Source organism: Oryctolagus cuniculus, chromosome 3 (assembly GCF_964237555.1).
Source record: "Oryctolagus cuniculus chromosome 3, mOryCun1.1, whole genome shotgun sequence".
Lineage (NCBI taxonomy): Eukaryota > Metazoa > Chordata > Mammalia > Lagomorpha > Leporidae > Oryctolagus > Oryctolagus cuniculus.
The window spans coordinates 68,199,956-68,224,736 of NC_091434.1; the positions used below are offsets into that span (position 1 = coordinate 68,199,956).

General features: G+C 47.7%; 1 protein-coding gene across 11 annotated transcripts in view; it reads right to left on the reverse strand.

Annotated features, from left to right (window-relative positions):
• Positions 1 to 24,781, reverse strand: part of RAPGEF4 (Rap guanine nucleotide exchange factor 4) — a 328,804-nt gene that overhangs the window by 134,423 nt on the left and 169,600 nt on the right. For 9 of the 11 annotated variants that reach the window (XM_070070679.1, XM_002712290.5, XM_070070683.1 and 6 more), the window contains one exon: positions 3,304 to 3,376. In XM_070070679.1, the coding sequence (XP_069926780.1) occupies positions 3,304 to 3,376 (73 nt within the window). Of the gene's footprint in view, positions 1 to 3,303; positions 3,377 to 14,590; positions 14,612 to 14,641; positions 15,573 to 24,781 lie in introns of those variants that run through there. The other 2 variants (XM_070070682.1, XM_070070681.1) reach the window with 2 other exon arrangements.

Below are 24,781 nucleotides of genomic sequence, written 5' to 3' on the forward strand. Positions count from 1 at the left end.
GCACAAGTGACCTTCTACTGCAGACAGAACCATGGAGGTAAGGGTTTGGCTGTGGCTTGCATCTAGCTTCCAACCAGTGGGGCAGTGGGAAGTGGCTTGCAATGCAAAAATATAGTACTTCTACATTCTGGTAAACAGTCATTGTGTTTGTCTGGGTACATTCAGGATAGTAATATTAGCATTAAAAGAACTAAGTACCCAACCTAATAGGCAGTGGTAGGGTATGTAAGAAGGGTAAGAATGGAAGACTGCTTGGAAACATTCCTAATTAAACATCTGACCTCCAGAGCGGGTAGCACCAGGACAGAATCTCAGGCAGAAAGCAGGGAGATTGAAGGGGTTGTCGTTTGAAGCAGAAAGGATTAATGTGCATGTTTGTCATCCCTTCCTATATGTGTCAGAAGGAGTGAGGGTGACCAAACATCTGAAGCCATACATTTATCATCCACCCACCATCCATCAATCATCCTTCCATCTCTCCATCCAATCTCTACCTATCATCCATCCCTCCAACCCATCCATCCAACCAGCCGCAGCCATTTGCAAGGGTCAAAGTTCATCATCTGAGAAGTAGAGGAGTATAAATGAAGATTACTTCCTACAAGGTTCAATAAAATCAATGCAGTGTTCCACAAATCAGCATATCTGAGTGGTTGGCAATTAGGGTATCTGTGGAGAAATACGACTGAAGAGGGATGAATTTGGCCAAGGAGGGACTTGAAAGTTGGGCTTTGCAATTTCACCTTCCAGGGCAGGCAATGGACAATCAGTAAATAATTTGAGGCAGTAGCACAGAAACAGGAATAGGAACAAGGAAGGAAGAAAATGTTAAAAAGTAAAAGATATTTACAACAAGGGGCAATGTAGGGTCATTGACTAAAGTCCAGTTACTGGAGTGATCAGTGAGAAACATTCAGATTGGGAAATCTGAGTATGGACTGGGTGGTGGGCATTATTAGGAAAAATCATTAATCAGTTAATAGGTGAGGAAGTAATATATATATATATTTTTTTCCAGATAAAGTGATTATATATGGAAAAGTCTTTACTTTAAAACAATTCCTCTTGAAGTATTTGAGGTAAAATGTGATGAAAGAGAGAAATATGGCAAAAATATTAATCTTAAAGTACATATACATTTATTAACAATAAACAATACCAAAGCACAAAAATATTTCTATTAAATAACAGTAATTAAAGTGAAGGTGCTCAGTGCACCATTCTTTCTGCTTTCTGTATGCTTGAAACTGTTCATAATAAAATATAAATAAAAAGTTATGTGGAAATCAGATGCTGGGTAGACCAAAGCTGTGACACCGAGGGTTTGGTCAGTTGCGCCTGCACCTGGTGGCTGCAGAGGGAATGGGCATGAAAGACCAGGGGCACTGCAAAGGGAGGTGAGGCAGTGGACAGCCGAGGGGTCTCTGCGGAAGGCGGGCAGAGGAGGAGGAACCCAGAGCTGGTTGAGGTTTTTGTGCCTAGTAGAGAAAGAGAACGGCAGAGGTGCTGGAAATGGGCCTCCCAGGAGGGTGGCCTGGACGTAGGGGGATCAGGATGTGTTCCCTTATTGAGCTCAGGAGGTTGGGGGGCAGCAGGGCACCCAGGAAGAAAGATGCTAGGTTGTCATTTGGAAAGTGAGGCTGCCCTGGAGGAACCCAACAAAGGTGCTCACGTGGGAGGCAGTTTATCAGTTGCTGAGAAGGACGGGAGGGTCAAGGGGAAAGTGCGAAGGAAAGAAAGAGTGTGCAAGGTTAGACCCCGGGGTAATATAATATGGGGACTCTGGGCGGATGGGCCACAGCACCATTAGACAGACAAAAATGCGCATGGCCGGTGACCAAGCAAGCCAGGACAACACAGTGGGTGCCTGGGACCCACAGAGACTTGAACATGGAAAGACTCAGTGAGACCCAGAGGGAAGGGGTAGCGGGAGTCGTGATTGGATGGTAGAGTGGTTTATTCAAGAAGTAGGGGCAGAGTCAAGACTTTGCGGGGTGCAAGAGTGACTGGGGTGAGGGCTTAATAGCTACCACCATTTGGGTGCCTATTACGTACCCAGCACTCTTGTGACTTGTTCAGATTCAGCTAAGCCTCACAACAGCCCTCTGAGGAAACAGAGGCACAGGGAGACTAGGTGCCCTGGCCCAGGCCACACAGCTGGGGGACACAGCACAGCTGGAATTTCAAGCCGGACCCTCCTAACCAGCCAGCCAGCCCCCGGCTCAGCCAGGGGAGGAGAAAAGCCAAGAATAAGGAGGATAGGACAGAAACACTCATCCCTCCCTCACACTCTGTAGGCAGAGGGGGAGAGAAGGCAGAGGAAGGCAGGAAAGGGAGACAGCGCCTTCAAGCTGCTGGCCAGGCAGGGCAGAGAGCCGCCTGCAGAAAGGGACAGGGCTGGGAGGGAGGGGGGAGTTCCAGGAGCTAGGATGGGCATGAGAGGGTGACTCCATGGCTCTGAGGGTGCCTGGGGTGGGAGCACTGCCTGATACTCCCCGGCACTGGGCACCTTGGGCCCCGATGCACACACGAGCTTAAAAAGGGACTCGGACAATGGAGCAACTCCCAGCAGAAGAGGCCTCAGACACCACCCCACGCCGGAACGGACAGACAGACGACATGGGAGTGCTTTAAGTGCAGTGGGCGCCCACTAGAAAAGAGCAGAGACAGAACAAAGCTTCCTTGAGACTGATCGCGGATCAGGGCGTGGATGATTTATTTTATGTATCTACTACATAATATCACCATGTATCTCTAAGGTGTACAACATGTTGTTTTGATACACAAATCCGTGGTGCGATGATTACTGCAGATCCCTGAGCAAATTAGCTTTCCACCACCCTCCCGTGTCACCCTGCACCCTGATGTCTACAGGGGCACCCGCATTTGAAGAGGCCATGATTTAAGAATCTGCCTCCCACTGCTTCTATCCTTGACCAGCTGAGCCAAAACAAGTAAGAGATAGGGCTCTTGGGTATCTAGAAGTGACCGAGACCAAGATGGTTCACAAATCCCATTCCCCAAAGCGCACTGAGCAACACTGGATTTCACTATAGGATGAAGGCCTCGTGTTCTGAGGATGATCCAGCTCCAGCTCCAGCCGATAAACCTCCTTCTATTAGCTAAGACCACAAAGTAAACACCACCTCAGGTTTGCAAAAATACCCCAGGTATAAGTTTGCCCACAAAAGAGCCTGGACCTCCAGTGTGTCAGGCTGGTGCACGATGGATTTTTTTGCCACTTGAAAGCACACACCACCCCCACAAACCTCTGCATACAAGATGTACACGTTTGTCACTTACTGTCGTTGTTAGAGCCTGTTTCCATAACCCCATAAGGAGGAGCCAGAAGTCCTGCCATATACTGTCGGTATTTCTGAAAGACAAGAGGGTACACTCAGTGCAGAGGTATTTACCTGCATGGAGCATTGGTTTATTTACATGATGAAAAGCAGAAACATTGGGCTTCAGGAAGCATCTAAGCCTTGCATTTATAGGAGCCAGTCTTAGAAAGACCCCGTGTTCTAAACCCCTGCCTGGGGGGCGGCTGTGTCTCAGCTGGTTCAGTCATGCACTTCTGGCTGGTTGAACCTCCTGCATCCCCAACCCCCCTGCCCTCCACCCTCTACAAACACATGCTCAGATTTTGGTAGAGGGAAAAGGCCCTTGGATTCTGTAGCTGCAGAGAAAAATGCGCTGCCTTTTTAATAGGTGAATGGCACTGAATCAGCTACTTGCAAAGCCAAAAGAAATGCACGTCTGAAAAAGTGTCTGTTTGAAAGGCGCTGATTCGCTTCCATTCAGCCACTTCCTTTTACGCGGTACACCTGCCTGTTACGGGACCTCCAAAGAACTTCCGGGGTGTCATTAGATAAAAGAGGTGGGCTCAGTGCAGGTCTGTTTGGATTCTCCTGAAGTGTATTTCCCTGAGTTCTGGTCCTGGCGTGCTCTGAAATGCGGGGCCCGGCAAGGGAGATTAGCCCCAGTAGTCTGCAAGGTTTGGGGGGGACCAGGCATGGTGGGCATCAAGCAATCTGGATCATCCAACTAGAGGGGGTGGCATTGCCTACCCCTGGAGGGCCACTGGGCAGCCCCCTCTCTTCTCAGCAGGGAAGCCCGGCAACTGCGTTTAGTGCATGGTGCCACGTGTATTTGTGGTTTAAATCACAATGGCACATACATGTTAAATGCCACCCGAAAGGGTCAGCACTCCATCATGCTTCCACGGGTGTCAGCACAGACTTCATCTGTGACAAAGGGCAACGCAAAGCATCCAGCAACCATCTGGCCCATGAGGAAGATGCGAATGGTGCTTGCAACCTAGCGTGGAGGCTTTCTCAAAAGAGCCTTCTTCCAGGCAAGATGTGACTCACTGGTTTTTTTTCTTTTAATCTTTCTTTCTTCTCATCCTGCGGCAACTACACGGACACCTGCATGCAAACATTAGAATCACGATTCTCCCTGCTTCTGAGCTGGCTAATTCTGAAACATACCCACGGGACCAACACGTCAGCCTGCCCTCCTGACCTTGCCCTTGATGACTGCCCAGCTCGGAGTCTCTCCTTGCTCACGACATCACCCCTTATTCATGAGAGGACATTATTAAGCACATTTCTGGGCACCCTACTGTTATGCACTTTAAGCGAAAGTGGCTCAGGGAGAGTAGGTGAGGGCTGGTTATGTTCTAAGAAGGTTTTGTGATGATCACATCTCCCCGTAGCTTTCTGTGTTATCCCTGTCACTCCCAGCAACTCCCTAAGAAGCTCCTAAGAGATAATTCATGTAACACGGGTCACTGTCCTTTGCTTAGAAATGCTGTCTTGGATTCCCTCATCTCAGGAAGCTCAATGCCAAGGCCCGGGAAATCCCTGGAAGCAACCATCTGGTTCTTGAATGCACCAGACTCCATCTTCCTTCAAACCCCATCACTCGGCCTGCTGCTCTGACACGGAGCGTATCATCACAGCCACCACTGGGGAGAGGGGAAAGCAGAGCAGCCCTTTGGGAACTGAACTGTGTGTGTTGAGTGCCTACTGTGTGCCAACAACGTCCAGCGCATTGGGCTCAGTGCAGAGAACATGTAGAGCAAGGTCTCTTAGGCTTGAGAGCTATTTTCTGAAACACAAGTCACTATGTCTTGCACGTGATAGGAACCTCATGTTTTTTCAAGTTCTACATTTTCTAGAAAATGTCAAAGACTTAGAAAAACAGCACACCACTACTCCATATCCAGTTTCAATAATTATTAACTTACAGCCAATGTTACCCTTTCCAAAATTACTTTGAAGCAAATCCCAGATAACCATATCATTTAGTCCATAAATATTTCAGTAGGCATCTTTAAAAGATACATTCTTTTTTTCAAACAAAATCCCAATATCATTATCACAGCTAGAAAAGATAACAGCTCAAAAATATCCAGTTGATATTCAAATTTCTAATTGTTTCATAAATGCCAGTGCTGAATCTAATTTTAAAAAAGTCGTTCATTTAATAAGACAACATCGGTTTCAGTACAACAGCTTTTAATATTGTAGAGCTTACAAAAATAGGATTGAAATCTTTATACTTACAACACAAAGACAACCTTTTAATACTTATGGGACAGTTTTTAAAGTTTTATTTTTATTTCTTAGAGAGAGAGAGAAAGAGAGCATCTCAAATTCCTAATTCACTCCCTAAATGCCTGCAACAGCCAGGGCTGGGCCAACCTGAAGCCAGAATCTCAGAACTCTAATTGGGTCTCCCATGCGAGTAGCAAGGGCCTGAGTACTGAGTACCTGCGGCTTCCCAGGGTGCACATTAGCAGGAATCTGGATTGGATGCAGAGTGGTGACTCAAACGCAGGCACTCCAGTATGTGAAGGGGGCATCCCAAACAGTGTCTTAACTGCTGAACTAAATGCCTGTCCCACGATGGAGAACTTTTGAGCAAGCATCAGTAAACCTGAGAAACTAATTTCTTACATAGCATCTGGCAGAGAATCTACATTATGTTGAAAACAACTGATTGGAATAATATTGATATCAAAAATTCAGTATTCCTAAATCATTTGCGTACTGCTTGACCTTTGGACACCATTTCATTTCCCAAGAACAAGTTCAAAAGCAGTCTATGAAGCAAAATATCCCATGAAGGAAGCTGAACCTCACTCATAACAGAGAGGCATGTTAACAGTGCAGGATCATCTTTTACCTGTCAGAGTTGGCACAGTTTCAATAAGCTTGCTCACATACTGCTGATGAGAGTGGCAAAAACAGGGTCTCTCAAATATTGCTTATGGGAGTGTAAAATGAGACAACCTCAGGACAAAGCAATTTGGAAGCATTTATCGGATTTTAAAACACGCATCTCCTTGATTGAGTCAGGTACCTCCTGGAGGGAGCAGATGTGGAGCCTTCTTTTGAATACAAATGTATACACTGCTGCCTGCTTGCAATAGTAAACACAGCAACAATTACAAACACCAGATAACTCAAATGTCCACAGTAGAGGACACTGGGTTACTTCCCAATAAGTAGGTGATAATGGACCATTTCTTGATAAGATGGGAATAGTATGCAGGTATGAAAAAGAATAAAGCCGAGTCTGCATAAGAAGAGTCTACATAGGTGGGAAGCTGGAGTCAGGAGCCACAACCAGGAATTGAACTCAGGTATATAAATGTGGGATGCAGGCATCTTAACTGCTGGGTCAAGCACCTGCCCTCACAATATATTTTCAAATCTGAAAGAAATAACCTGAATCAGGTGTGTATACTATGTTATCATTTTGTAAGGATAAAAGAATAGATGTGCACCTGGGAGTGGTGGGGGCGGCGCTATGGCATAGCAGGTACAGTTGCTGCCTGCAACCCTGGTATCCCCTATGGGTGCTGGTTTGAGTCCCAGTGGCTCTGCTTCCAGTCCAGCTCCTTACTGACGTGCCTGGGAAGGCAGCAAGTCCTTGGGCTCCTTAGCCACGTGGGAGACCCAGATGGAGCTGCTGGCTCTTGGCTTCAGCCTGGTCAGGCCCTGGCCCTCATGGCCATTTTGAGAGTGAACCAACAGATAGTAGATCCCTCTCTTTAAAAAAAAAAAAAAAGAAAGAAAGAAAAGATGTGTGTGTGAACATGCATAAGATTTGTAAATGCTAGACTATCTCTTGACAGACACACAAGAAAGTGGTAACAACCAATGCCTCTGGAAAGCACACCAGGGGAACTGAGGGTCAAGGCAGAGAGACTTGGTTCTCACCGTGCATCTTTTAGAACTCCTGATGTTTGTGCCATGTGTCACTGTTACTTGTAGGACATCAGAGCAGTTAATGCTCTTCCCTCTTATACATTTATTTTTGAACTTCTATACTAGACTTCATTGGAAGAAAAGGTTCCACTGCTAAAGCAATAAGCAAACAAAATGAAAAGCCACACAATCAAAACCATTAAAAAAAAAAAAAGGAAAGAATTAAGAAAAATAAAAGTGACGTGAGCACTCTGTTCAGCCATCTCAGTTGGTCTCAGCCTTGAAAACTCCCAGCCCAGCAGCCAATAAAGGACTGACGAAGTCGCCAAAGATTTCCAGCTCCCAGCCAGTCAAGCCCCCGCCAGCCATTCCAGTCACCTTGCTTGCTCAATGACCCCAACCTGCGGGCAGGGTAAAATGGTTGTCGGTGGATTCCATTAGGTTTGGCGTAGTTTGCTATGCAGAGACAACTAGAAGAGAATCTGGCATCTGAAAGCGGGGTGGTATGGCGGCAACACCTATACCATGGGTTGTTAACTGTGGGACTGGAAGGTAGGGGGAGCCCGATGGGGCCCAAGGAGACTATTGACGTGGGCTCAAAGGCAAGCGCAAGATGGAGCACGCGGACCCTTGTCGGGGAAGGGTGAAAAGTTTAGCAAAATCAATGCCCACAGTAATGTGGAAAATGGAAAATGTACCTAGCGAGCTGAGGCTTTCTTGGGCTAAGGAGATTTCCAGGCAGAATGCCAAGTGGCCTCTGCTTTCTTGTCTATGCTGGAAGGGTGCAGAGGCAGAAGAGCTGGCAAAGGAGTCATTTAGTTTGAAAGCAGAACTTAGAGTAAATATAAATTAGGATCCAGGATGCATAAAGTCCAATACTACAGCTATTTGTCTTCTCCAGTCTCTTCCAGTGAAAGATTTTCAAAGAAAGACAGGGCCTCCTGTCAAAGAGCAAATATAGAGCACCAGCAGGCAAAGGCAGCCTCAGAGCGCAGAGGCCGGGTTGTGATGGCAAACTGCTTTCCCACAACTTCAGGAAGGTGTAAGGTGCAGGGCCATGAGTTATTATAGATAGGACTTTTAGAGAATCCAGAGGATATTATATCACAGCAACCTCAAAGAGGGTCCAAGGTAGAGAAAGGCCAAGATAGCTGTGGGTGTGGCTTTTGACGGGGTAGATTATAATGAATACATCAGAAACACACCAACATCTGAAACAAATCACACCATCTTGGCTTGACACAGAGACAGTGCATAATAAAACGTATGTTTTGGATTTCTGAAGTTGTATGAGTAGGAAGCAGGCTGAGAAAATGACTCAGTGCAACACAGACCATTTCTTATGACAGGGGAAGATGACTCAAAGGTAGAAAGAAAAGCCCACAAGGCACAGTAGGAGCCACAGAACCCGCCCCCTTCCCACACCAAGGAGTGGTATTGAACCTTACCTAACCAAGCAGCTTCAGAGTTGCCATGCACTGGTGCTGGTGGTCTGCATGCCCATCCCCTCCCCTTATTTGAATGGGAGTGCCTGTCACAGCTTCTCTATCCCTTCTGCCCATTGTTGTTGGGTGTGGGGTGCGTGTAACTTGTCTCTTTTATTCATGGGTGTCAGCTTGAGAAGAAGCAAACTCAGGGAACAGTACCTGAGAAGTCGCCTCCCCAGTGCCTCATCCACATCTGGACCCGATTCAAATGATGGGTCCTGGACTTTGAGTCAATACCATAACAGGAAAAGACTTGGGAGGTCTCAGCAGAGGAGAAAACGCATTTTGCATATGGTAGAGGCATAAGCTGTGCCCACATAGTGGGCCGAGACCCTCTGCATTTTCTCAAAGGGACCGCAACATTGTCTCGTCCCATTCATTTTCCTAAAATGTGACCCTCTCCTTCACCAAAGGCAAACATCTGCTTCCCCCTGGCCTGGAACATGAACTGATCTTCATGTTCTCTTGTAACCAACAGAATGCAGTGCATACAATGCAAAGTGACTTCTCAGGCTAGATCAGAAGAAACCCTGCAGCTTCCACACTTGCTGTCCTTGGGGTCTGCCTCTCAGAAGCCGTCTGCCATGCTGGGAGGAGCCTACACTCCATGGAGATGGTATGCAGAGGTGTTCTGGTCAACAGCGAAACTGAGCCCTACCTCGGAAGCCTCCCAATGGCGCTAGCTTCCCGGCGCTCAGATCAACTCCAGCCATTCTCACTTCCCCTGCTGAGGTCAAGCCAGCGTAGGGCAGAGACAAGCCACCCTCCATGCCCTTTCAGGGTTCTTGACTCAGAGTAGCTGCACATGTGATAAAATGGTGCTAATCCTGTGCCACTAGATTGGGCGTGGTTTGTTAGACAACTAGGGACAGAGGAACAGGTCCCATTCCCCCCCAAGAGTAAATGTGAGAAACCTGCAGTTCTGGCTTCTCTGGTGGATAGGCATGGCTAGAAGATCACCTTGGAATACCAGTGAGCCACCTTCAACAAGCTATCTGCAGAGTCGGAGGTTCTCAGAGTGGTGTTCTTAGGGTTCAGGGGAGAAACTCCCTGAAGGTTATTAGAGAGGCAATGGGGCACAGGGATGCTAGGTTTGTATGTGACAAACACTTAACCAGATGGTGCTATGTCTGTGTGGCCTGGAACAGATGAGGGCCAAGGGTTCAGGTTTGGGAACCCACGCATAGTTCCCTCCTGGTTAAGGGAACGCTGAGGCCATGGGATCATCTCTGTGTCTAGTAGGACTGACAGGTGGGGTCAGCCTGCAGAGGTGTTCAGCATCGCCCAACAGAGGGCACATGGCACCTAGCCACGAGGGATGATGACAGCAGTGGAGGAAGCATGCAGCCCTGTCTCAGAGCGGCACGTGAAGGTGGGAGTACTGCCCTTTGTGAAAACTCTCCAGAGGTACAGAGTTTTCGGGAGCCAGATGCTGGGCTGCCTTCTCACAGGGCTCCTGGAGTTCTAGGGATCACAGACATGGCTGCATCAGTAAACCTGGATTGTGGAAAAGTTGCTGTCCTTAGAGAAATACAAAAGTCAGTTCAAGGCAGAGGGAGGGATGGGGAAAGATCAAACGGCACCACGTTACTGCTGGATGGGAACAGGAGTCCTGGTGTTCCCGGGCAGAAGAGATAAATGCTATATATTGCAGAAATGCTAGAAGAAAAGATTTTCTTTTGTTTTCACTACAAAGAAAAAAATGTTTGGGGTGATAGATATGCTGGTCCTCATTTGAACATTGTACCATCCATGTATGTATCACAACATCATATAATACCAGATAAATAGGTACAATATATGATTATTTTGATTAAAATAAACAAAATATAAAATAGAGCTCTAGGGCATTCCCAAAGTCATAATTACACAGCCTGTCCATATGAATCAGCATAAACCTGGGGTCAGCAGTTTTTTTTTTTTTTTTAGAGTGATGCAATAGATTGCGTTTATTTATTTACTTGCTAGAAAGATGGACAAAAAGAACTCCCATCGGCTTATTCATTCCCCCAATGCCCACAACAACCAAGACTGCAGTGGGGCCAAAGCTGGGAGCCAGGACCTCAATCTAGGTCTCCCCTGTGGGCAGCATAAACCCAACTACCTGAGCCAGGGTCTGCTTTAGCAGGAAGCAAATCAACAGCCTAAGCCAGGCACTCGGATGTGGGCTGGGGGTGTCTTCACGGCCAGGAGCCTGAGTGTCCACTCTAACCCAGCATGTCTTTGTGGCAGTTGCTCAACATCACCCCTCACACCTTCCACACCCCAGGTGCTGGGTGTGCAGTGCCCAGCTGAGCTCCTTGCCAGTTTCCTCTTTGAGACCCTGCTGACCTCTCCCTATAAAGCCTTTCATTGGCTCCCGACACACTCCAGCCCCTTCACAGCTCCAGTGGCTTCATTCAGTCATTTTTCAAATCCCCGGGTACTTAGGGAAGGGCCATGCCTTTAACTCAAGTGCTCAAACACTGGTGAAGTGCAGAGAAAAATCAATAGGCAGTTGCAAATAAGAGAAGTCCAAATCCGAGCCTAGAGCAGGAGATAGCAAGAGAGGGCTCTAGTGTTGCCCCAACTCATGCACCTTGGCCTGCAGGACATGGACCTCAGGCAGGACAGCTGCTGCTTTTCTGTTACACAGTGCATGTCCAGAGAAGCTTCCAGCAGGCCCTTTCTGGGCTAGGTGGGGAGCAGGGCAGAGCAGACCACCAGCCTGGATTCATTCTGTCTCAAGGTCCATGGTGTCGGTCTCACTGTCACCAGCAAGGCTCCCCTGCCCTGTGTGGGCTGCTCCTGGTTGAAGGACTCCTGAACACGCCATTTCCCAGCCCTCAGGACCTCGGAGGACAGGTAGAAAACCAGACACTCAAACTCTAAATAACAAAAAAGCCACTAGGGCCTTCAAGATTCTAAAACTCCTTGGCAGGCTTGGTTATATGCTCTCTGGCTTTGTCACTGATCAGGCGGGCCAATGCAGTCAAGTCGTTCAAGCCTCCTGGCTTCAGTCTGTTAGCAGAGTAGGTGCTTAAAACCCGAACCAGGGGTCCACTGGAATATGCCCAGGAAACAGCATACTATGCAAGCATGGCTTTCCACCCTTATGGCAACTGCAGGGTCTTCACTTATATTTGCTTCATAAATTAGAGTTCCAGAGTCATTTCCTTTTAAAAAAATGGCTTTGGCTTCTAAAAAGTAAAGATTTACAAACCACAAGGTTAAATCATCTCTAGACTTCCAGCCAGACAGGAATCACTCACAGATCTCCATGAAGAACGGACTGAGACCAATTTAGGATCTGTCTTCTGGACTCCACTCTCTATTCAGTAGTGAGTTCTATGGTTGTGGTTTGGCCAGGGGACACACTGCTCCACAACTGAGAGATGTGTCAACAGAATGCATGTTAAGATCTTAACTGAGATGCATTGCAGTGCGATGCTGATTCTCTCCAACCGAGGTGTGTGGCCCCCGCAGTGTGGCCCCCAGCAGGGCAAAAAGGGGTGAGAGAAGGACAAATAGGAGCTCTTCCTGGAGCTTAAAATTTTATTCTGTGTCAAGTAGTTTAAAGGATTATTTTTATGCTTTTACATTATGGAGTAGAAAGCAACATTTGCATAAATTTTAAAGATTAAAGCATGAGACTTCAAAGAAACTCTGAGCTGGCTGCTGGCTACTCCTAGCTACAAAGGGTCTAGACCCCAGGCATGATGTATTGATTTTCTCTGCACTCAGGAACTCCAGTGGAAAAAACCAAGGACCTCTGATGTTACGGAAAATGTACAGACACTGGACTCCCTCAAGCTGGCGTCTTCCTTCTGACTCTTCCACGTGCCACCTGGGTGAACCTGGGGACACGACATCCCTCAGTCTCCCAGGTGAGGAAATTAGGACCACAGCACCCATCTTTCAGGACCATTGAAAGGATAATGAACAGAACTGATAAAAACGTCCAGCACACAGCAGGTACTTAACAAGGGGGTGCCGATAGTGACGATAATACTGACAGTAGTAACAATACAACCAAGACGTGTTCAGCAAGCCTTGGTGTGCTTGGTATTTCCCCACCAGAGAGTCTTCCGCTCTGGGAAGCGGGTTTCCTACCTTGAAACCTCCCCTTACGGGGACTGTGGATATGCACACACATGAAGAACCCTCACCTCCCACCACAACACACCTACTGTTCTATCTGCTAACCGAGGCTTGGAATCACAGGCCTTTGAGTCAATGACTTTGGTGACTAATTGTATAACACATTGTCGCTCCCCCATTCGCGGAGGAACGACACAGGACCCTGCGCTGTTCTTTTGTCTGCTCGGCCCTTCCCGGGTTTGCTGCTGGTCCTTCCCGGGTTGGCTGCCGACCCCTCCACCTCCGTGGAGGGGCGGCTCCCCCTGCCACTTTCCCCACTTCCGCGGAGGAGTGGCACACCGCCAGCCGGCTCTCTCGGGGGCTGCTCAGGTGCTCCTTCAGATAGATGTTCCTGGTGCATGTTGTCTCTCTCCTCCTTTATAGTCCTCTTCCACCAATCCCAACTCTGCTACCCACACGCCGAGCACGCTGCTCTCCTCCAATCAGGAGCAGGATCAGCTCCTGCAGCTTGTCAAACTGATGAGGCAGCTGCGTAGAGGTTGTTTGGTCTCTTTCTCTCAGCGCCATATTGTGGGAGAGCAGATGCATAGAATAAGTCTTAATTCCAGTAACTTAGTCTAGTCCGAGTTGCTCCCCACAACACATCACCCATCTTATCTTCACCTGGTAGGAGAGCCCAAGGAGGAGGCAACAAGTTTCAGAGAGATGGATAACGGAAGCACAGCAGAGACCAAGTTCAGAACTAACCAACACACAGAAAGCCTTTCAGCCAGAACAAGTTGTTATAAACAGAATCCTTTAAAGAAAAATCTATCCTGCAAAGTTACAATTAGTCAGTTTTTAAAGCAAGGTCGGAGCTTGTGGCTCACAATAGAAGGAAGAGTGACAGAAACCATCAATGTGTAGGAGGGTGGCCTTCAAAGGAGGGAAGCAGTCTTCAGACTCAGAGGCATTTGACTTGACATCTTTGGGTTTGATTATTCTTTCTAGCCCTTGTCTACATTCCTGCAGAACAGAGGTCTTTCTACTTTTTACTTGTTGAATTCTTTATTTAGTGAAACACGAAGCCTCTGACTATAAAGTATATTAAAAATGCTACTATAAAAATTTAGAATCAGGCCGGCGCCGCGGCTCACTAGGCTAATCCTCCGCCTAGCGGCGCCAGCACACCGGGTTCTAGTCCCGGTCGGGGTGCCGGATTCTGTCCCAGTTGCCCCTCTTCCAGGCCAGCTCTCTGCTGTGGCCAGGGAGTGCAGTGGAGGATGGCCCAGGTGCTTGGGCCCTGCACCCCATGGGAGACCAGGAAAAAGCACCTGGCTCCTGGCTCCTGCCATCGGATCAGCGCGGTGCGCCGGCTGCAGCGCGCCGGCTGCGGCGGCCATTGGAGGGTGAACCAACGGCAAAGGAAGACCTTTCTCTCTGTCTCTCTCTCTCACTGTCCACTCTGCCTGTCAAAAAAAAAAAAAAAAAATTTAGAATCAGAGAGAATCATTATATTCTTAGAATTGTATCTATGAACTACATTAAATCTGTTTTCTTTACATTAATAAAAATGTAAATAAAAAAGAAGTGCTATCAACTGTACTAATATTTTCTAAGAAGAGGCAAATGCTGACAGCCTCAGGAAGATAAATGCCTGGTCCGTCTCTCAACCAATTATTGGCCACAAGTCCCCTAAAGAATTCTGGCTGGAATTCCCACTGGACCAACTGGGTAGTGGGTAAATCCAGCTTTGTCCCACAAATCCTGAGCTCCAGCCCGGGGCTACTCCCACCCAGAGCAGGCAGCACCAGTTCCTACTGTGCACGGAAGCTCCCTGTGGCCCAGTGTAGCTCAGGAGCTGGATACAACCGTCAGATGGCGTCTGCTGGAGGAAGAGACATAACCAAGTCCTGGTGCTCTCTGGAGAGGCAGGCCAGTTTGCAGAGCAACACTCAGCAGGTACAGGAAGGCTGGCCTTGTGAACTGGGCCCTCTAAGATGAGAGAAGACAGGGTCCTGCCCGGCAGAACTCATTAGGCTGGAGGTCAAGATTTCCCTGGTAGTCTGTAAGGCTTCCTCTGCATATTCTCCAAGCTGCTTCCCAATGCCAGGGCTTGTCCACACTGCCAGCAACAGCCTCCATGGGGAGGCCAGCGCAGCATACAGCATGTGACTGCTACTACATTCTTGCCTGGCCATTAGCTGCCCAGGGGCGGGGTGGGGAGACTGAGCCCTGGGCACATGGTTTCCCTGTGACTGTCCCTCGCTTTTCTCCTCCTTCTGGGTGACCTGCCAGCTCGAGGGAAAGCAGAAGTAGCTCTGTGGTGGGTAGACCTGAAATCCTTTGGCTGTGATAATCAGCACTAAAAAACATTAAAGACATGAGGATGACAGACAATCTCGGTGTGGACATGAAGGGGTGCTGGGGCATGAGCTGAGCACAGGAACGGACAAATGAGAGGACATGGTGAGCAGTGTGCAGGACTGGGGGGATAGCAGAGGACTGTCCTGGGGATGTGGGGTAGTGCCCATCACACACCCATTCATTATATTTCTACTAGGGTCTTCCAACGCAGTAAAGCTGAGCTCATGATCACAACGAGGGGTGAGTGCTGGTGCAGTGGTTAAGATACTCAGAGGACAACGCATCCCATATTGGAGCGCACAGCTTTGGTCCAGCTCCACTCTCCATTCCAGCTTCCTGCTAATGCACACCCTAGGAGGCAGCGGGTGATGGCTACACTATCTGGCTTCCTGTCACTCACATGGGAAACCTGGATTGAGTTTCCAGTTTCCAGCTTTGGCTTGGCCCAGATCTAATTGTTATAGGCATTTGGGAAATGGAAAATCTCTATTCTCTCTTCCTCCCTCCCTCCCTCCCTCCCTCCCTCTCTTGCTTCTCTTGCTTTCTTTTTACCTTCTAAATAAATGGGGGGAAAATACCCTAAAGACAATAGCTAGGTCATCTGTGCTTCCTCAGAAAACATCGTGTTTATGCAGAATAGCTTGGAAGAGGGATAGAATGTTTAGGCCCCCTTTTCCCTGTTTCTTGGCAAGAGCTCTTTCATAACCTTCGTCTGATGTGAGAATGGAGGTGACACATTGCTCTAAGGTTTTAGTGACTTCTTGAACACATAAATAGTAGAAAAGACAACAAGCAAGGCAGCCATAAATGGCAGGCTGCAAGCAGAGCTTGGCTGTTTCTCCCTCTAAAGCCACACACACTGTTTGTTCCACAGTGGCCTGGGGACTGGACTGAGTTTCCCTCTAATGCCAAATCATTCTGTCCCCTTGTTTCTTGATCTCTGCATAACAGGGCACAGAGAACTCCCACGGCCACTTCTTTAGCGATGCTCCATTACATCCTTTGGCCCGATTCTAGGTATTTTTTAGTGGAGGCAATACTCTGCCTGTCAGATCATAGCCACTTCTAATCCACAATCAGCCTGCTGAGAGCAGTGGCCTGGAGTGTGATAATCACAGCTGTAGTTCTAGCCAGGGAAGTTGTCCAAACCCCAATCACTCTCAAATCTGAGACTAAAGCTCAACTACGATGATGCCACCAAGTCAAAGATAAGATCACCTGGAGGAAACGCTCTCCATGGGCCCATGAAGGTGCCCAAGGTTCTGACCAACAGATGCATGGGCCCTCAGGTGCTCGCAAGGGAAGGCAGAGCTATTATCTGCGAGTAGCAGTGGTTTCCCCAAATCTCACCCATAGAGAGCCATCACGTTAGCCCTGATGGAATGGCGACCGAATGCACATTCTTGCAGTCAGCCGTCTGCTCAACAGTGACACAGAGGCACAGTGGAGACCTCACGGGTCCTGCAGTCTCCTAACAACAGTCACTCACATGGCCACACGGATCCATGTCAGCGCAGCAGTGCCAGGTGCTAGGAAGGGGAAGAGTACAAGGTACATTGAAACATGGTCAGGTCGGTGGGGGCGGGTTGGGGGTTTAGATTGGGAAGTTAAGGATGCGACGTTGAATCTGAGGCCAAGGAGGTTTGGGGGTAGAGGCAAGGAGAAGGCAGGAAGAGCCTTCCAGGAAGAGAGAGAAGAGCTAGAGTAGGCAGGCACAAAGTAGGGCAGGATGGCTGGAGAGAGAGGACGAGGGACACTGGGAGGTAGAGACAGCAGTGAGGCCTGAGCATGCAGGAAGCCAGACCAGGCAAGGCCTGATTCTGACCATTATCCCAGAAGGATGCTGGGGAAGCATTTTAAGAGAAAAATGTATTTGGTGCTGGAGTTAAGACAACACTTGGGACACCTGCCTCCCATTAGTAGAGTGCCTGGGCTTGAGTCTCAGCTCTGTTTGGGATTTCAGCTTCCTGCTAATGTGCTCCCTGGGAGGCAGTGGTGATGGTGCAAGTACGTGGGTCCCTGCCACCCGCATGGGAGACTGGGTTGAGTTCCCGGCTACCAGCTTCAGCCCGGACCCAGCTGTTGAGAGCATATGGGGAGTGAATCAATGGATAGAATCTGTCTCTCTTAATTTTAAAGAAAAAAAAAGTTAAGTGAAGAAGTGACAAGAATAGGTGAATTTTTTAAAAAAAGATTTATTTATTTATTTGAAAGAGTTACAGAGAGACAGACACAGAGAAAGAGAGAGAGAAAAAGTTCTTCCATCCACTGGTTCACTCCCTAAATGGCCACAATGGCTGGAGCTGGGCCAATCCGAAGCCAAGAGCCAGGAGCTTCCTCTGGGTCTTCCCATGGGGGTGTAGGGGCCCAAGGATTTGGGCCATCTTCTACTGCTTTCCCAGGCCATAGCAGAGAGTTGGATCGGAAGTAGAGCAGCCAGGACTTGAACTGCCGCCCATATGGGATGCCGGCACTGCAGGCGGCGGCTTTACCCACTACACCACAGCACCAGCCCCAAAGTGGATGTTTTTTAAAAGATCTTTGCAGCTTCTGCATAGAAAATGGTTTTGATGGGAAACCAAGAAGGCACTGGTGCTAAGGGGGAGGGTAGGCAGGATGTGGGTCCTCAAAGGGGCCTGAAATGGAGAGGGGGAAGGCAGGGGAATGTGGTGGAGGGGCCGGAAGGAGATAAAGACACTCATTCCTAACAGCAGAAGTGAAGAAACAAATCTCCAAACACTTACTGTTAATACACAGCCCATGATTTCTTGTCAAAGCACATTCAACATATCCGTACTCTTAATATGACTAAATGGGTCAAAGATTTTCAGGGGCTCACTGAGACAAGTGTAATTTAAGTTAATGCACACACTGCATATTCAAGTGATTAATTATCCATGATTTTCTCTTAGGGAAACTCAAATTGAAAGTGAGACACACACATAGTAGGTCAATGCTATTTAATTGCAAGTCATAAAATAATTTGTTCTGGGGCTATTATTGCATAGTAAGTCCTTATACATCTTATTACATTAAGTCTGAATGCAATATGGTCCATTTAATATATAAAATGAGACTATGAATGGTGAAAGAAATAGCCATTGTCTCCTTATCTATGAAAAAAGTTGATATTTGATCTAACCATGGCTGATGGATACTACATGTAGTTATTCCAAATTAAAACTAATACATGAATTCCAGCTCTCACAAAATGAACAGTAATACCAGTAATGCAAACCATGAAAATAAGAAAATTCCAGAACAGTGCTTACATGTTGATAAAACAGAATCAGGATACACAGATCACTCAAAAACCTAAAATACAGGATTATTTCACAGGAAGGACTGTGATCACCTTAGAGCAAGCTACCTTCTTGCTATACAAAGGGCAGTACACGGGGTGGGGTGGGGTGGGATGGGGAGCAGGAGGAGACTCAGTAGAGACTCTGGGGTGGGAAGAGTTTGCCAGCCTAAAGGAATACATGAACTTCCCCCATCAGAGACATTCCTCTAGTTTCTGGCCTTGTTCTGAAGACACAGGCGCTCTGCACTTGGCAGCTTACATATGCTAACACCCCTGCCCCGACCACCCCATCCTATGACCTGCAGTGAGCTACCGCATGCACAACCTTCTCTGTACTCACCCACATGGGTCACTGAATGTGAACCCCACGAGCACAGCGACTTTCATCTTTCATTCACTGAATGCCCAGAGCATGCTCCTAGCCTCGATAATTCTTCACCTTCAGAAACTTTCTAGTTCGATTCACTCCAAACTCTGGTCACTTTTCCACCTGCATATGTTTGTGCCTACTTTTTCCTTCTCCCCCATCATCATTCCTCCTACTTCCACTCCAAGTTTCCATGAACAACCTTGAAACAACCTTGTGCAGTGTATACTTAGGGCCTATTTCTAGGGAGTCACGGCAATAGGGCACGGAGTGGTTTTGGAAGCTGCGGTCCATCAGGGAGCATTGAATCCCTTGAATCCTTTGGCTGGCTCCTGGTTTCCATTCTGTCTCCACTCTAGAATCCAAACTCTATTTTCTCCGCAGGGTGTGTTCCCACAGGCAGCCCAGGCCCCATACTTTCTAATTCCCTCTCTATCACCATATAACAGGTCTCGTCCCACTCCTCCCAGCAAGAACATGAGGAAGTACCAGTAATGAAAGCCACGCTTAGGCGTTCTGAAAACTGCATGGAAGAGAACAGTGGGTGTCACATATCCGCTCGAGTTGGGCATGAGGGAAGAGAGGCCTTAGAGGGCCAGGGGCATGCAAGCTTTCTGACCCAGATGAGTGTGAGCTCCCAGCCCAGCCCCGCTCATCTCTGAGGGTGCGAACCAGTCTCAGGAGCTCTCCCACGACCCTGTCTCCCCCTTGCTTGCCCTGGCCAGCCTCTACTCCCACACACTTCCCTTCTTCCCTCCTTTCCACCCATGACAGCTGCTCAAATCCTCCAACACTTTGAGTCCTCTCGTTGCTCCCTGTCTCAGCACCCTGCCTCTGCCACCACTGTGTCATTCTGTACGGATCAGTGCTTTCCTCCCTGGCTCCTCTGCCGGTTAGCAGAGGGCAGGGGCCACACTCACAGAATAGAGCGTGGGGCCTGGCACACAGGAAGCTCTCAGTGACTCCCTGAGCCAATGAAACACTGATCGGATTTCCTAACCACGCCAAGGTCCAGGCTCCTCCATAATAAACCAGAAATATCCCCACGGCACCCGTCATGGATGATGGAAGGACTGGCTAGTAGCCCAAGTGAAGCCCCTCATGACCCAGCACACAATAAATAATTCGCTCCCACTCCCATTACATCACCATTTCTCTCAGCCCAATTCTGCCAAGGGCACATTTCATTCTAATGCTTGCAAGAAAAACCAGCCTAATGCATGAAGATCCATAAACACAAATCTAGTGATTTAGAGATATGATGAAAGAAGCTATTTGAGATCATATGATGTCCATGGTCAAACGTTTCTGTGATGTTTGTTTGTTCTTTGTGAATAAGCATCTGGCTCGAAGAGAAAGAACAGGGGAAGTATGATGATCAGTTGATGCTGATAAAAACAAAGCCTAAATTTAGCTCTTTGAGATCTATGAGTACTAATCAATTTTGTGGTTTAAAAGGAAGTACAGAGAGAAAGAGCAGCTAGATTGCTCTTTTAGAATTAGTGCCCAAATGCATACACTGGATCAAAATTTGGTTTTAAGAGATCCATGTATGATTCCAGTTTTATTTGTCAAAATGAGATATCATTTCAAAAATTTAACTGCAAGGCAAATAGATACACAAGCCCCTCCTCTTGGAAAATTCCTTTGATCTCACTGATGCTTTACCTAATTGCTGTTCACATGTTATAATTTCATGGACTTCGAAGAGGTTTTTTTTTTTTTTTTTTTTGTGGGTAGGGGAGGAACTTGGCAAAAGCTGGTATATGCTCTTTCCCTGATGTTGTCAAAAGAAGAAAAGAACTTTAAACTTCCAAATAAGAACTTTAATCTTTGACAATTTAAAAATCATAGCATGAAATGATGGTGTTTGAATCTGGTTAGTGTTGAAGGGAAGCAGGTTAACTGACCCTGATGACTGTCCTACAGTTATGTAAGAAAACGTCCTTCAAGTATTTAGAAAGAAAACGTGCCCTTGAGTATTTAGAGGTGAGGTGGTACTCACACATGACTCAACAAAACATAACAGCAAATCGTCACCAACTGTGCAATCTGGGCCAGAGCATAGGAAAGTTTTTGGTACTACTCCTGAAACTTTGCTGGGGCTATCTAAAATTCAAAGCCCAGAAGGATGAAAAGGCAGAATCGAAGTTTTAAGTGATAGCTCTGAATGCAGTTATTCCGTCCACATGGGCCTGCCCCAACTCTGCCCAATTCCAGGCTGATGTCCCCCTTTCCAAGGTTCAGCTGCTTCCACCCCCAGGCAAACTCTCAGTGGAGTGGGGAGCTACAGCTTCACCTTCAGAGAGGTTACCTGGCAGTGGGGGCAAGGATCCAAGAGTGGGAGGCTGGCCAGCCACAGTTTTCCCCAATCCCACCTGTGTGCTCAGCCCACAGGCCTGGCCTTGAGCCTTCCCCCCTGATTAGCATGCCCATTCCTTGCTCGGACAGAGCTTGGCCTGAAATGCAGCCCACAACTGCCTTTTTCTTGCCTGGCCCCTCTTCCCTAGATGGATTTCTTGATTTCTTGTCCCTCCTCCCTCTAGTTGTAGCTTGAAACACTACCTACCTTTTACCAATAACCACAGCCACAAAGCTACCACTTGTCTGATTTTTTGTTCTTCCAAAGATGGCAAATCTCTCCTCTAGGACACATGTGACAAACCAGGGGCTCCCTCAGCCTCAACATCGTCTCTTCTGATATGGTCATTTTGATTGTTGGCCACTCTCCTTGAGGCCAGTCTTCCAGCTCCCCTGTGTTTTCTACTGGACAGCACTGAGACCCAAGGATGCTGTGTATGCAACCTCCAATGTCAACAGAGCCCACATGTCTAAGTTTCTTACACAGACTCATCTTTGACCACACACCTGTTGCAACCTAGAAACTCAACTCCAAATGTCATTTGCCCCATCAGAAAACAGCCACATTGCGATTCCCTTTAAATGATCATTTCTATGGTGCTGGGAGGAAACATACAGCCTTCCTATCAGTCAGCATAAATTCTAAACCACAGGATACAGATGTGCAATGCTTGTGAAAACCAAAAACATAAACCATAAATACATGTTTTTCAATATCTGCAATATACAGGTATTGATTTTACTGCCAGTTTAAATAAAATTCCTGATACTCCAAAAATAATATATTTTTGCCCAAGTCAATATGTACACAGCTTTTAAGTAACACCTGTCAAACAGAGTTGAGATATATTTAATTTGGAGGAGGAGAAGACTAAAGAATAATCCAGAGAGGAGACAACTTTTAGGAGTGAGAAGGACCTTATTAAAAACTCTCCAGCAGTTTTACCAGGACAGAAATGACTGCCATCCACTCTTCCCACCCACCCCCCACCCCCACCCACATATGCAGGGTCCACAGCTAACCAGGACAAAGAGGATTCTCTTCCCTTCAGTGAAACTGTCAGCAGCTGAACACGACCCCCTTAAGGACAGGGGTGGGGAGAGTCCATGAGGAGGACAGCCAAGTCAGGGAGCCCATACCTGGACCCCAGGATCCAGGGGACTCCGGCCCCCTCACCCACTCCAGCCCCATGGGATGATGGCACTTCCCAATGCAAGTGGTCTGGTCTACCCTGGTTGCATCCCAAGGAGCTGGCACAGCTGCTCAAATGCCTCTTCACCTCACCCATGGTTATCACGACCTGGCCAAAGGGAGCTGGTGCCAGAGGGAGAATGCTCGGTGGACCCTGTATAAAGGAGTCCACAGAATGAGGGGGAAAGGAGAAGCAAGCAGGCCCCAGAGCGACTCAATTGGGTGCCACTGCATGAGAGGGGGTGCACAGGGGAGCAAGTGGGGCGTGTGCAAGGGCGCTGGATTCAGCAGCCACGCTGGACATTCTCCCAGCTCTCCTGCCCCTGCTCAAGCTTGGGTCTCACCCCCATGTGACAGGTCTCCACCTCCCTTTCAGGTGTTGAGCACTCCTGTGTGAGAATCTATTCTCTTGATGTTTGACTCCCCAGATCTCCCAGCCTCCTGTATGGAAACCCCGCCTGGTAACCACATCCCTCCTCTTGGCTTGGATCCACATCTGGCCCCTCACTCTCTTGTTCTTCCTGCGCTAGACCAGACTCCCTACCACTGCAGCCTCTAGGCCACTCCAATGTTGTCACCAACTGACACAGCCCTTCCTTCTCCGAGCCCCAACCTTGCCTCACTGCCAGCGAGGCCTCCCAGCAGGAGCTTGTAAGAAAGAGCCTGGCAAACACCAAGGTCCTGCCCCTGTGTTGCAGGTTGAGTACGGTTGCTAAGCCGTGGACTGAAAAGTGATCCCATTGCATCCTGGAGAAGGATCACCTTCACTTCACTGAATTCTTTTACCCAGATCTGGGCCACAAAAGACTGCTAACCAGGGTAGAGAGCATCTTTTGGGGTGATAAATATGTCCTAACACTGGTTGTGATAGTGGTTGCACACTATTTTACATGCCATTGTATTATACACTGTACATGGATGAATTGTATGGTATGTGAATTAAACCTCAATTAATCTGCTTAAAAGGCAAGAAAAGATGAAGTGGACACCAGGAGATGAATCTAGCTTGCCCAGGGTCATCTGGCTGTCTGCGGGAGGGATCAGAAAGAGCAGCAGAACACCACTGCCCGGAAACTCGTGCTGGGCTCTCAGGAAGCACTTAGCTGCTTTTACCCAAGGCAGCCGAGTCTGAGCCCGGCTCACCACCCAGGAATGCTGCATGCCGGGAGAGCTGTGTGAGTAGGCTTCTCGGGGCCTAACGCATACAGAGATATGCTTGCTTTTTGCAGCATTTGATTTTCCCAAACAAAAGGGGAAACCAAGCCCACGAACCCAACAGTGAAGTGGTGAGCGTAGATATAGAATTTCCAGGCAATAAAGCATGCTCTCCAACAAGCTTGTCTTTGTCTGCGGAAAAGCACGCTTTGCTTTTCTCACAATGACCTCTACCAAGCCCAGCGTGCCCTCCTAATCTAAATTAGTCTTCCAATTGTAAGATCCTTCCAAAGGAAACTAATTTTCACTACACTTATTCAGGGACCTCAACCAAAACGGAAATTGTTTTGGTAGGGAGCAGGCGGTGGCAAATCCACACAGCAAGTGTTTCTTCTCTACCACCATCCTAACATTAATCATTTCCTGAATATCTATAAATATTATTTTGATTATGTGAATGGCTTTAAATAGCTGTTTATGAAAAACTCACAATACTGTAAATCTGCAAAGAAATATGCCTAATATGAAATGTGAGCGAGAGAATTAAACACAAATTGCACAATTATATTCTAATTTGTAGATTATAATTCAGTGTGCCATAATGATGTATCCTGAAAATTATGTTATCTCAAAAAAAAAAAGATTAAAAACTGAATAAGATCACTTTTCTTGTAAATCCTAAAACACTTCATTCACTGGGTAATTTCACTCTGTCCTATCTCAACAAGGACGTTTCAAATCAAAGGCCTCAAAGGGAAGATTAATAAATTTGATTGATTCAGTCGGCTCGTTGTATGCTAAATTCCTCCAATCTGTATGAAATTCAGCAGTTTACATAATCTGGCATAAGAATGGAGAATTTGGGGCCGGCGCTGCAGCTCAATAGGCTAATCCTCCGCCTGCGGTGCCGGCACCCCAGGTTCTAGTCCTGCTCGGGGCGCCGGATCCTGTCCCGGTTGCTCCTCTTCCAGGCCAGCTCTCTGCTGTGGCCCGGGAGTGCAGTGGAGGATGGCCCAAGTGCTTGGGCCCTGTACCCCATGGGAGACCAGGAGAAACTCCTGGCTCCTGGCTTCGGATCAGTGCGATGCACCGGCCGCAGCGGCCATTGCGGGGGTGGGGTGGGGTGAACCATCGGAAAAAGGAAGACCTTTCTCTCTGTCTCTCTCACTGTCCACTCTGCCTGTCAAAAAAAAAAAAAAAAAAAAAAAAAAAAGAATGGAGGATTTGGGGCCGGCACCATGGCCCACTTGGCTAATCCTCTGCCTG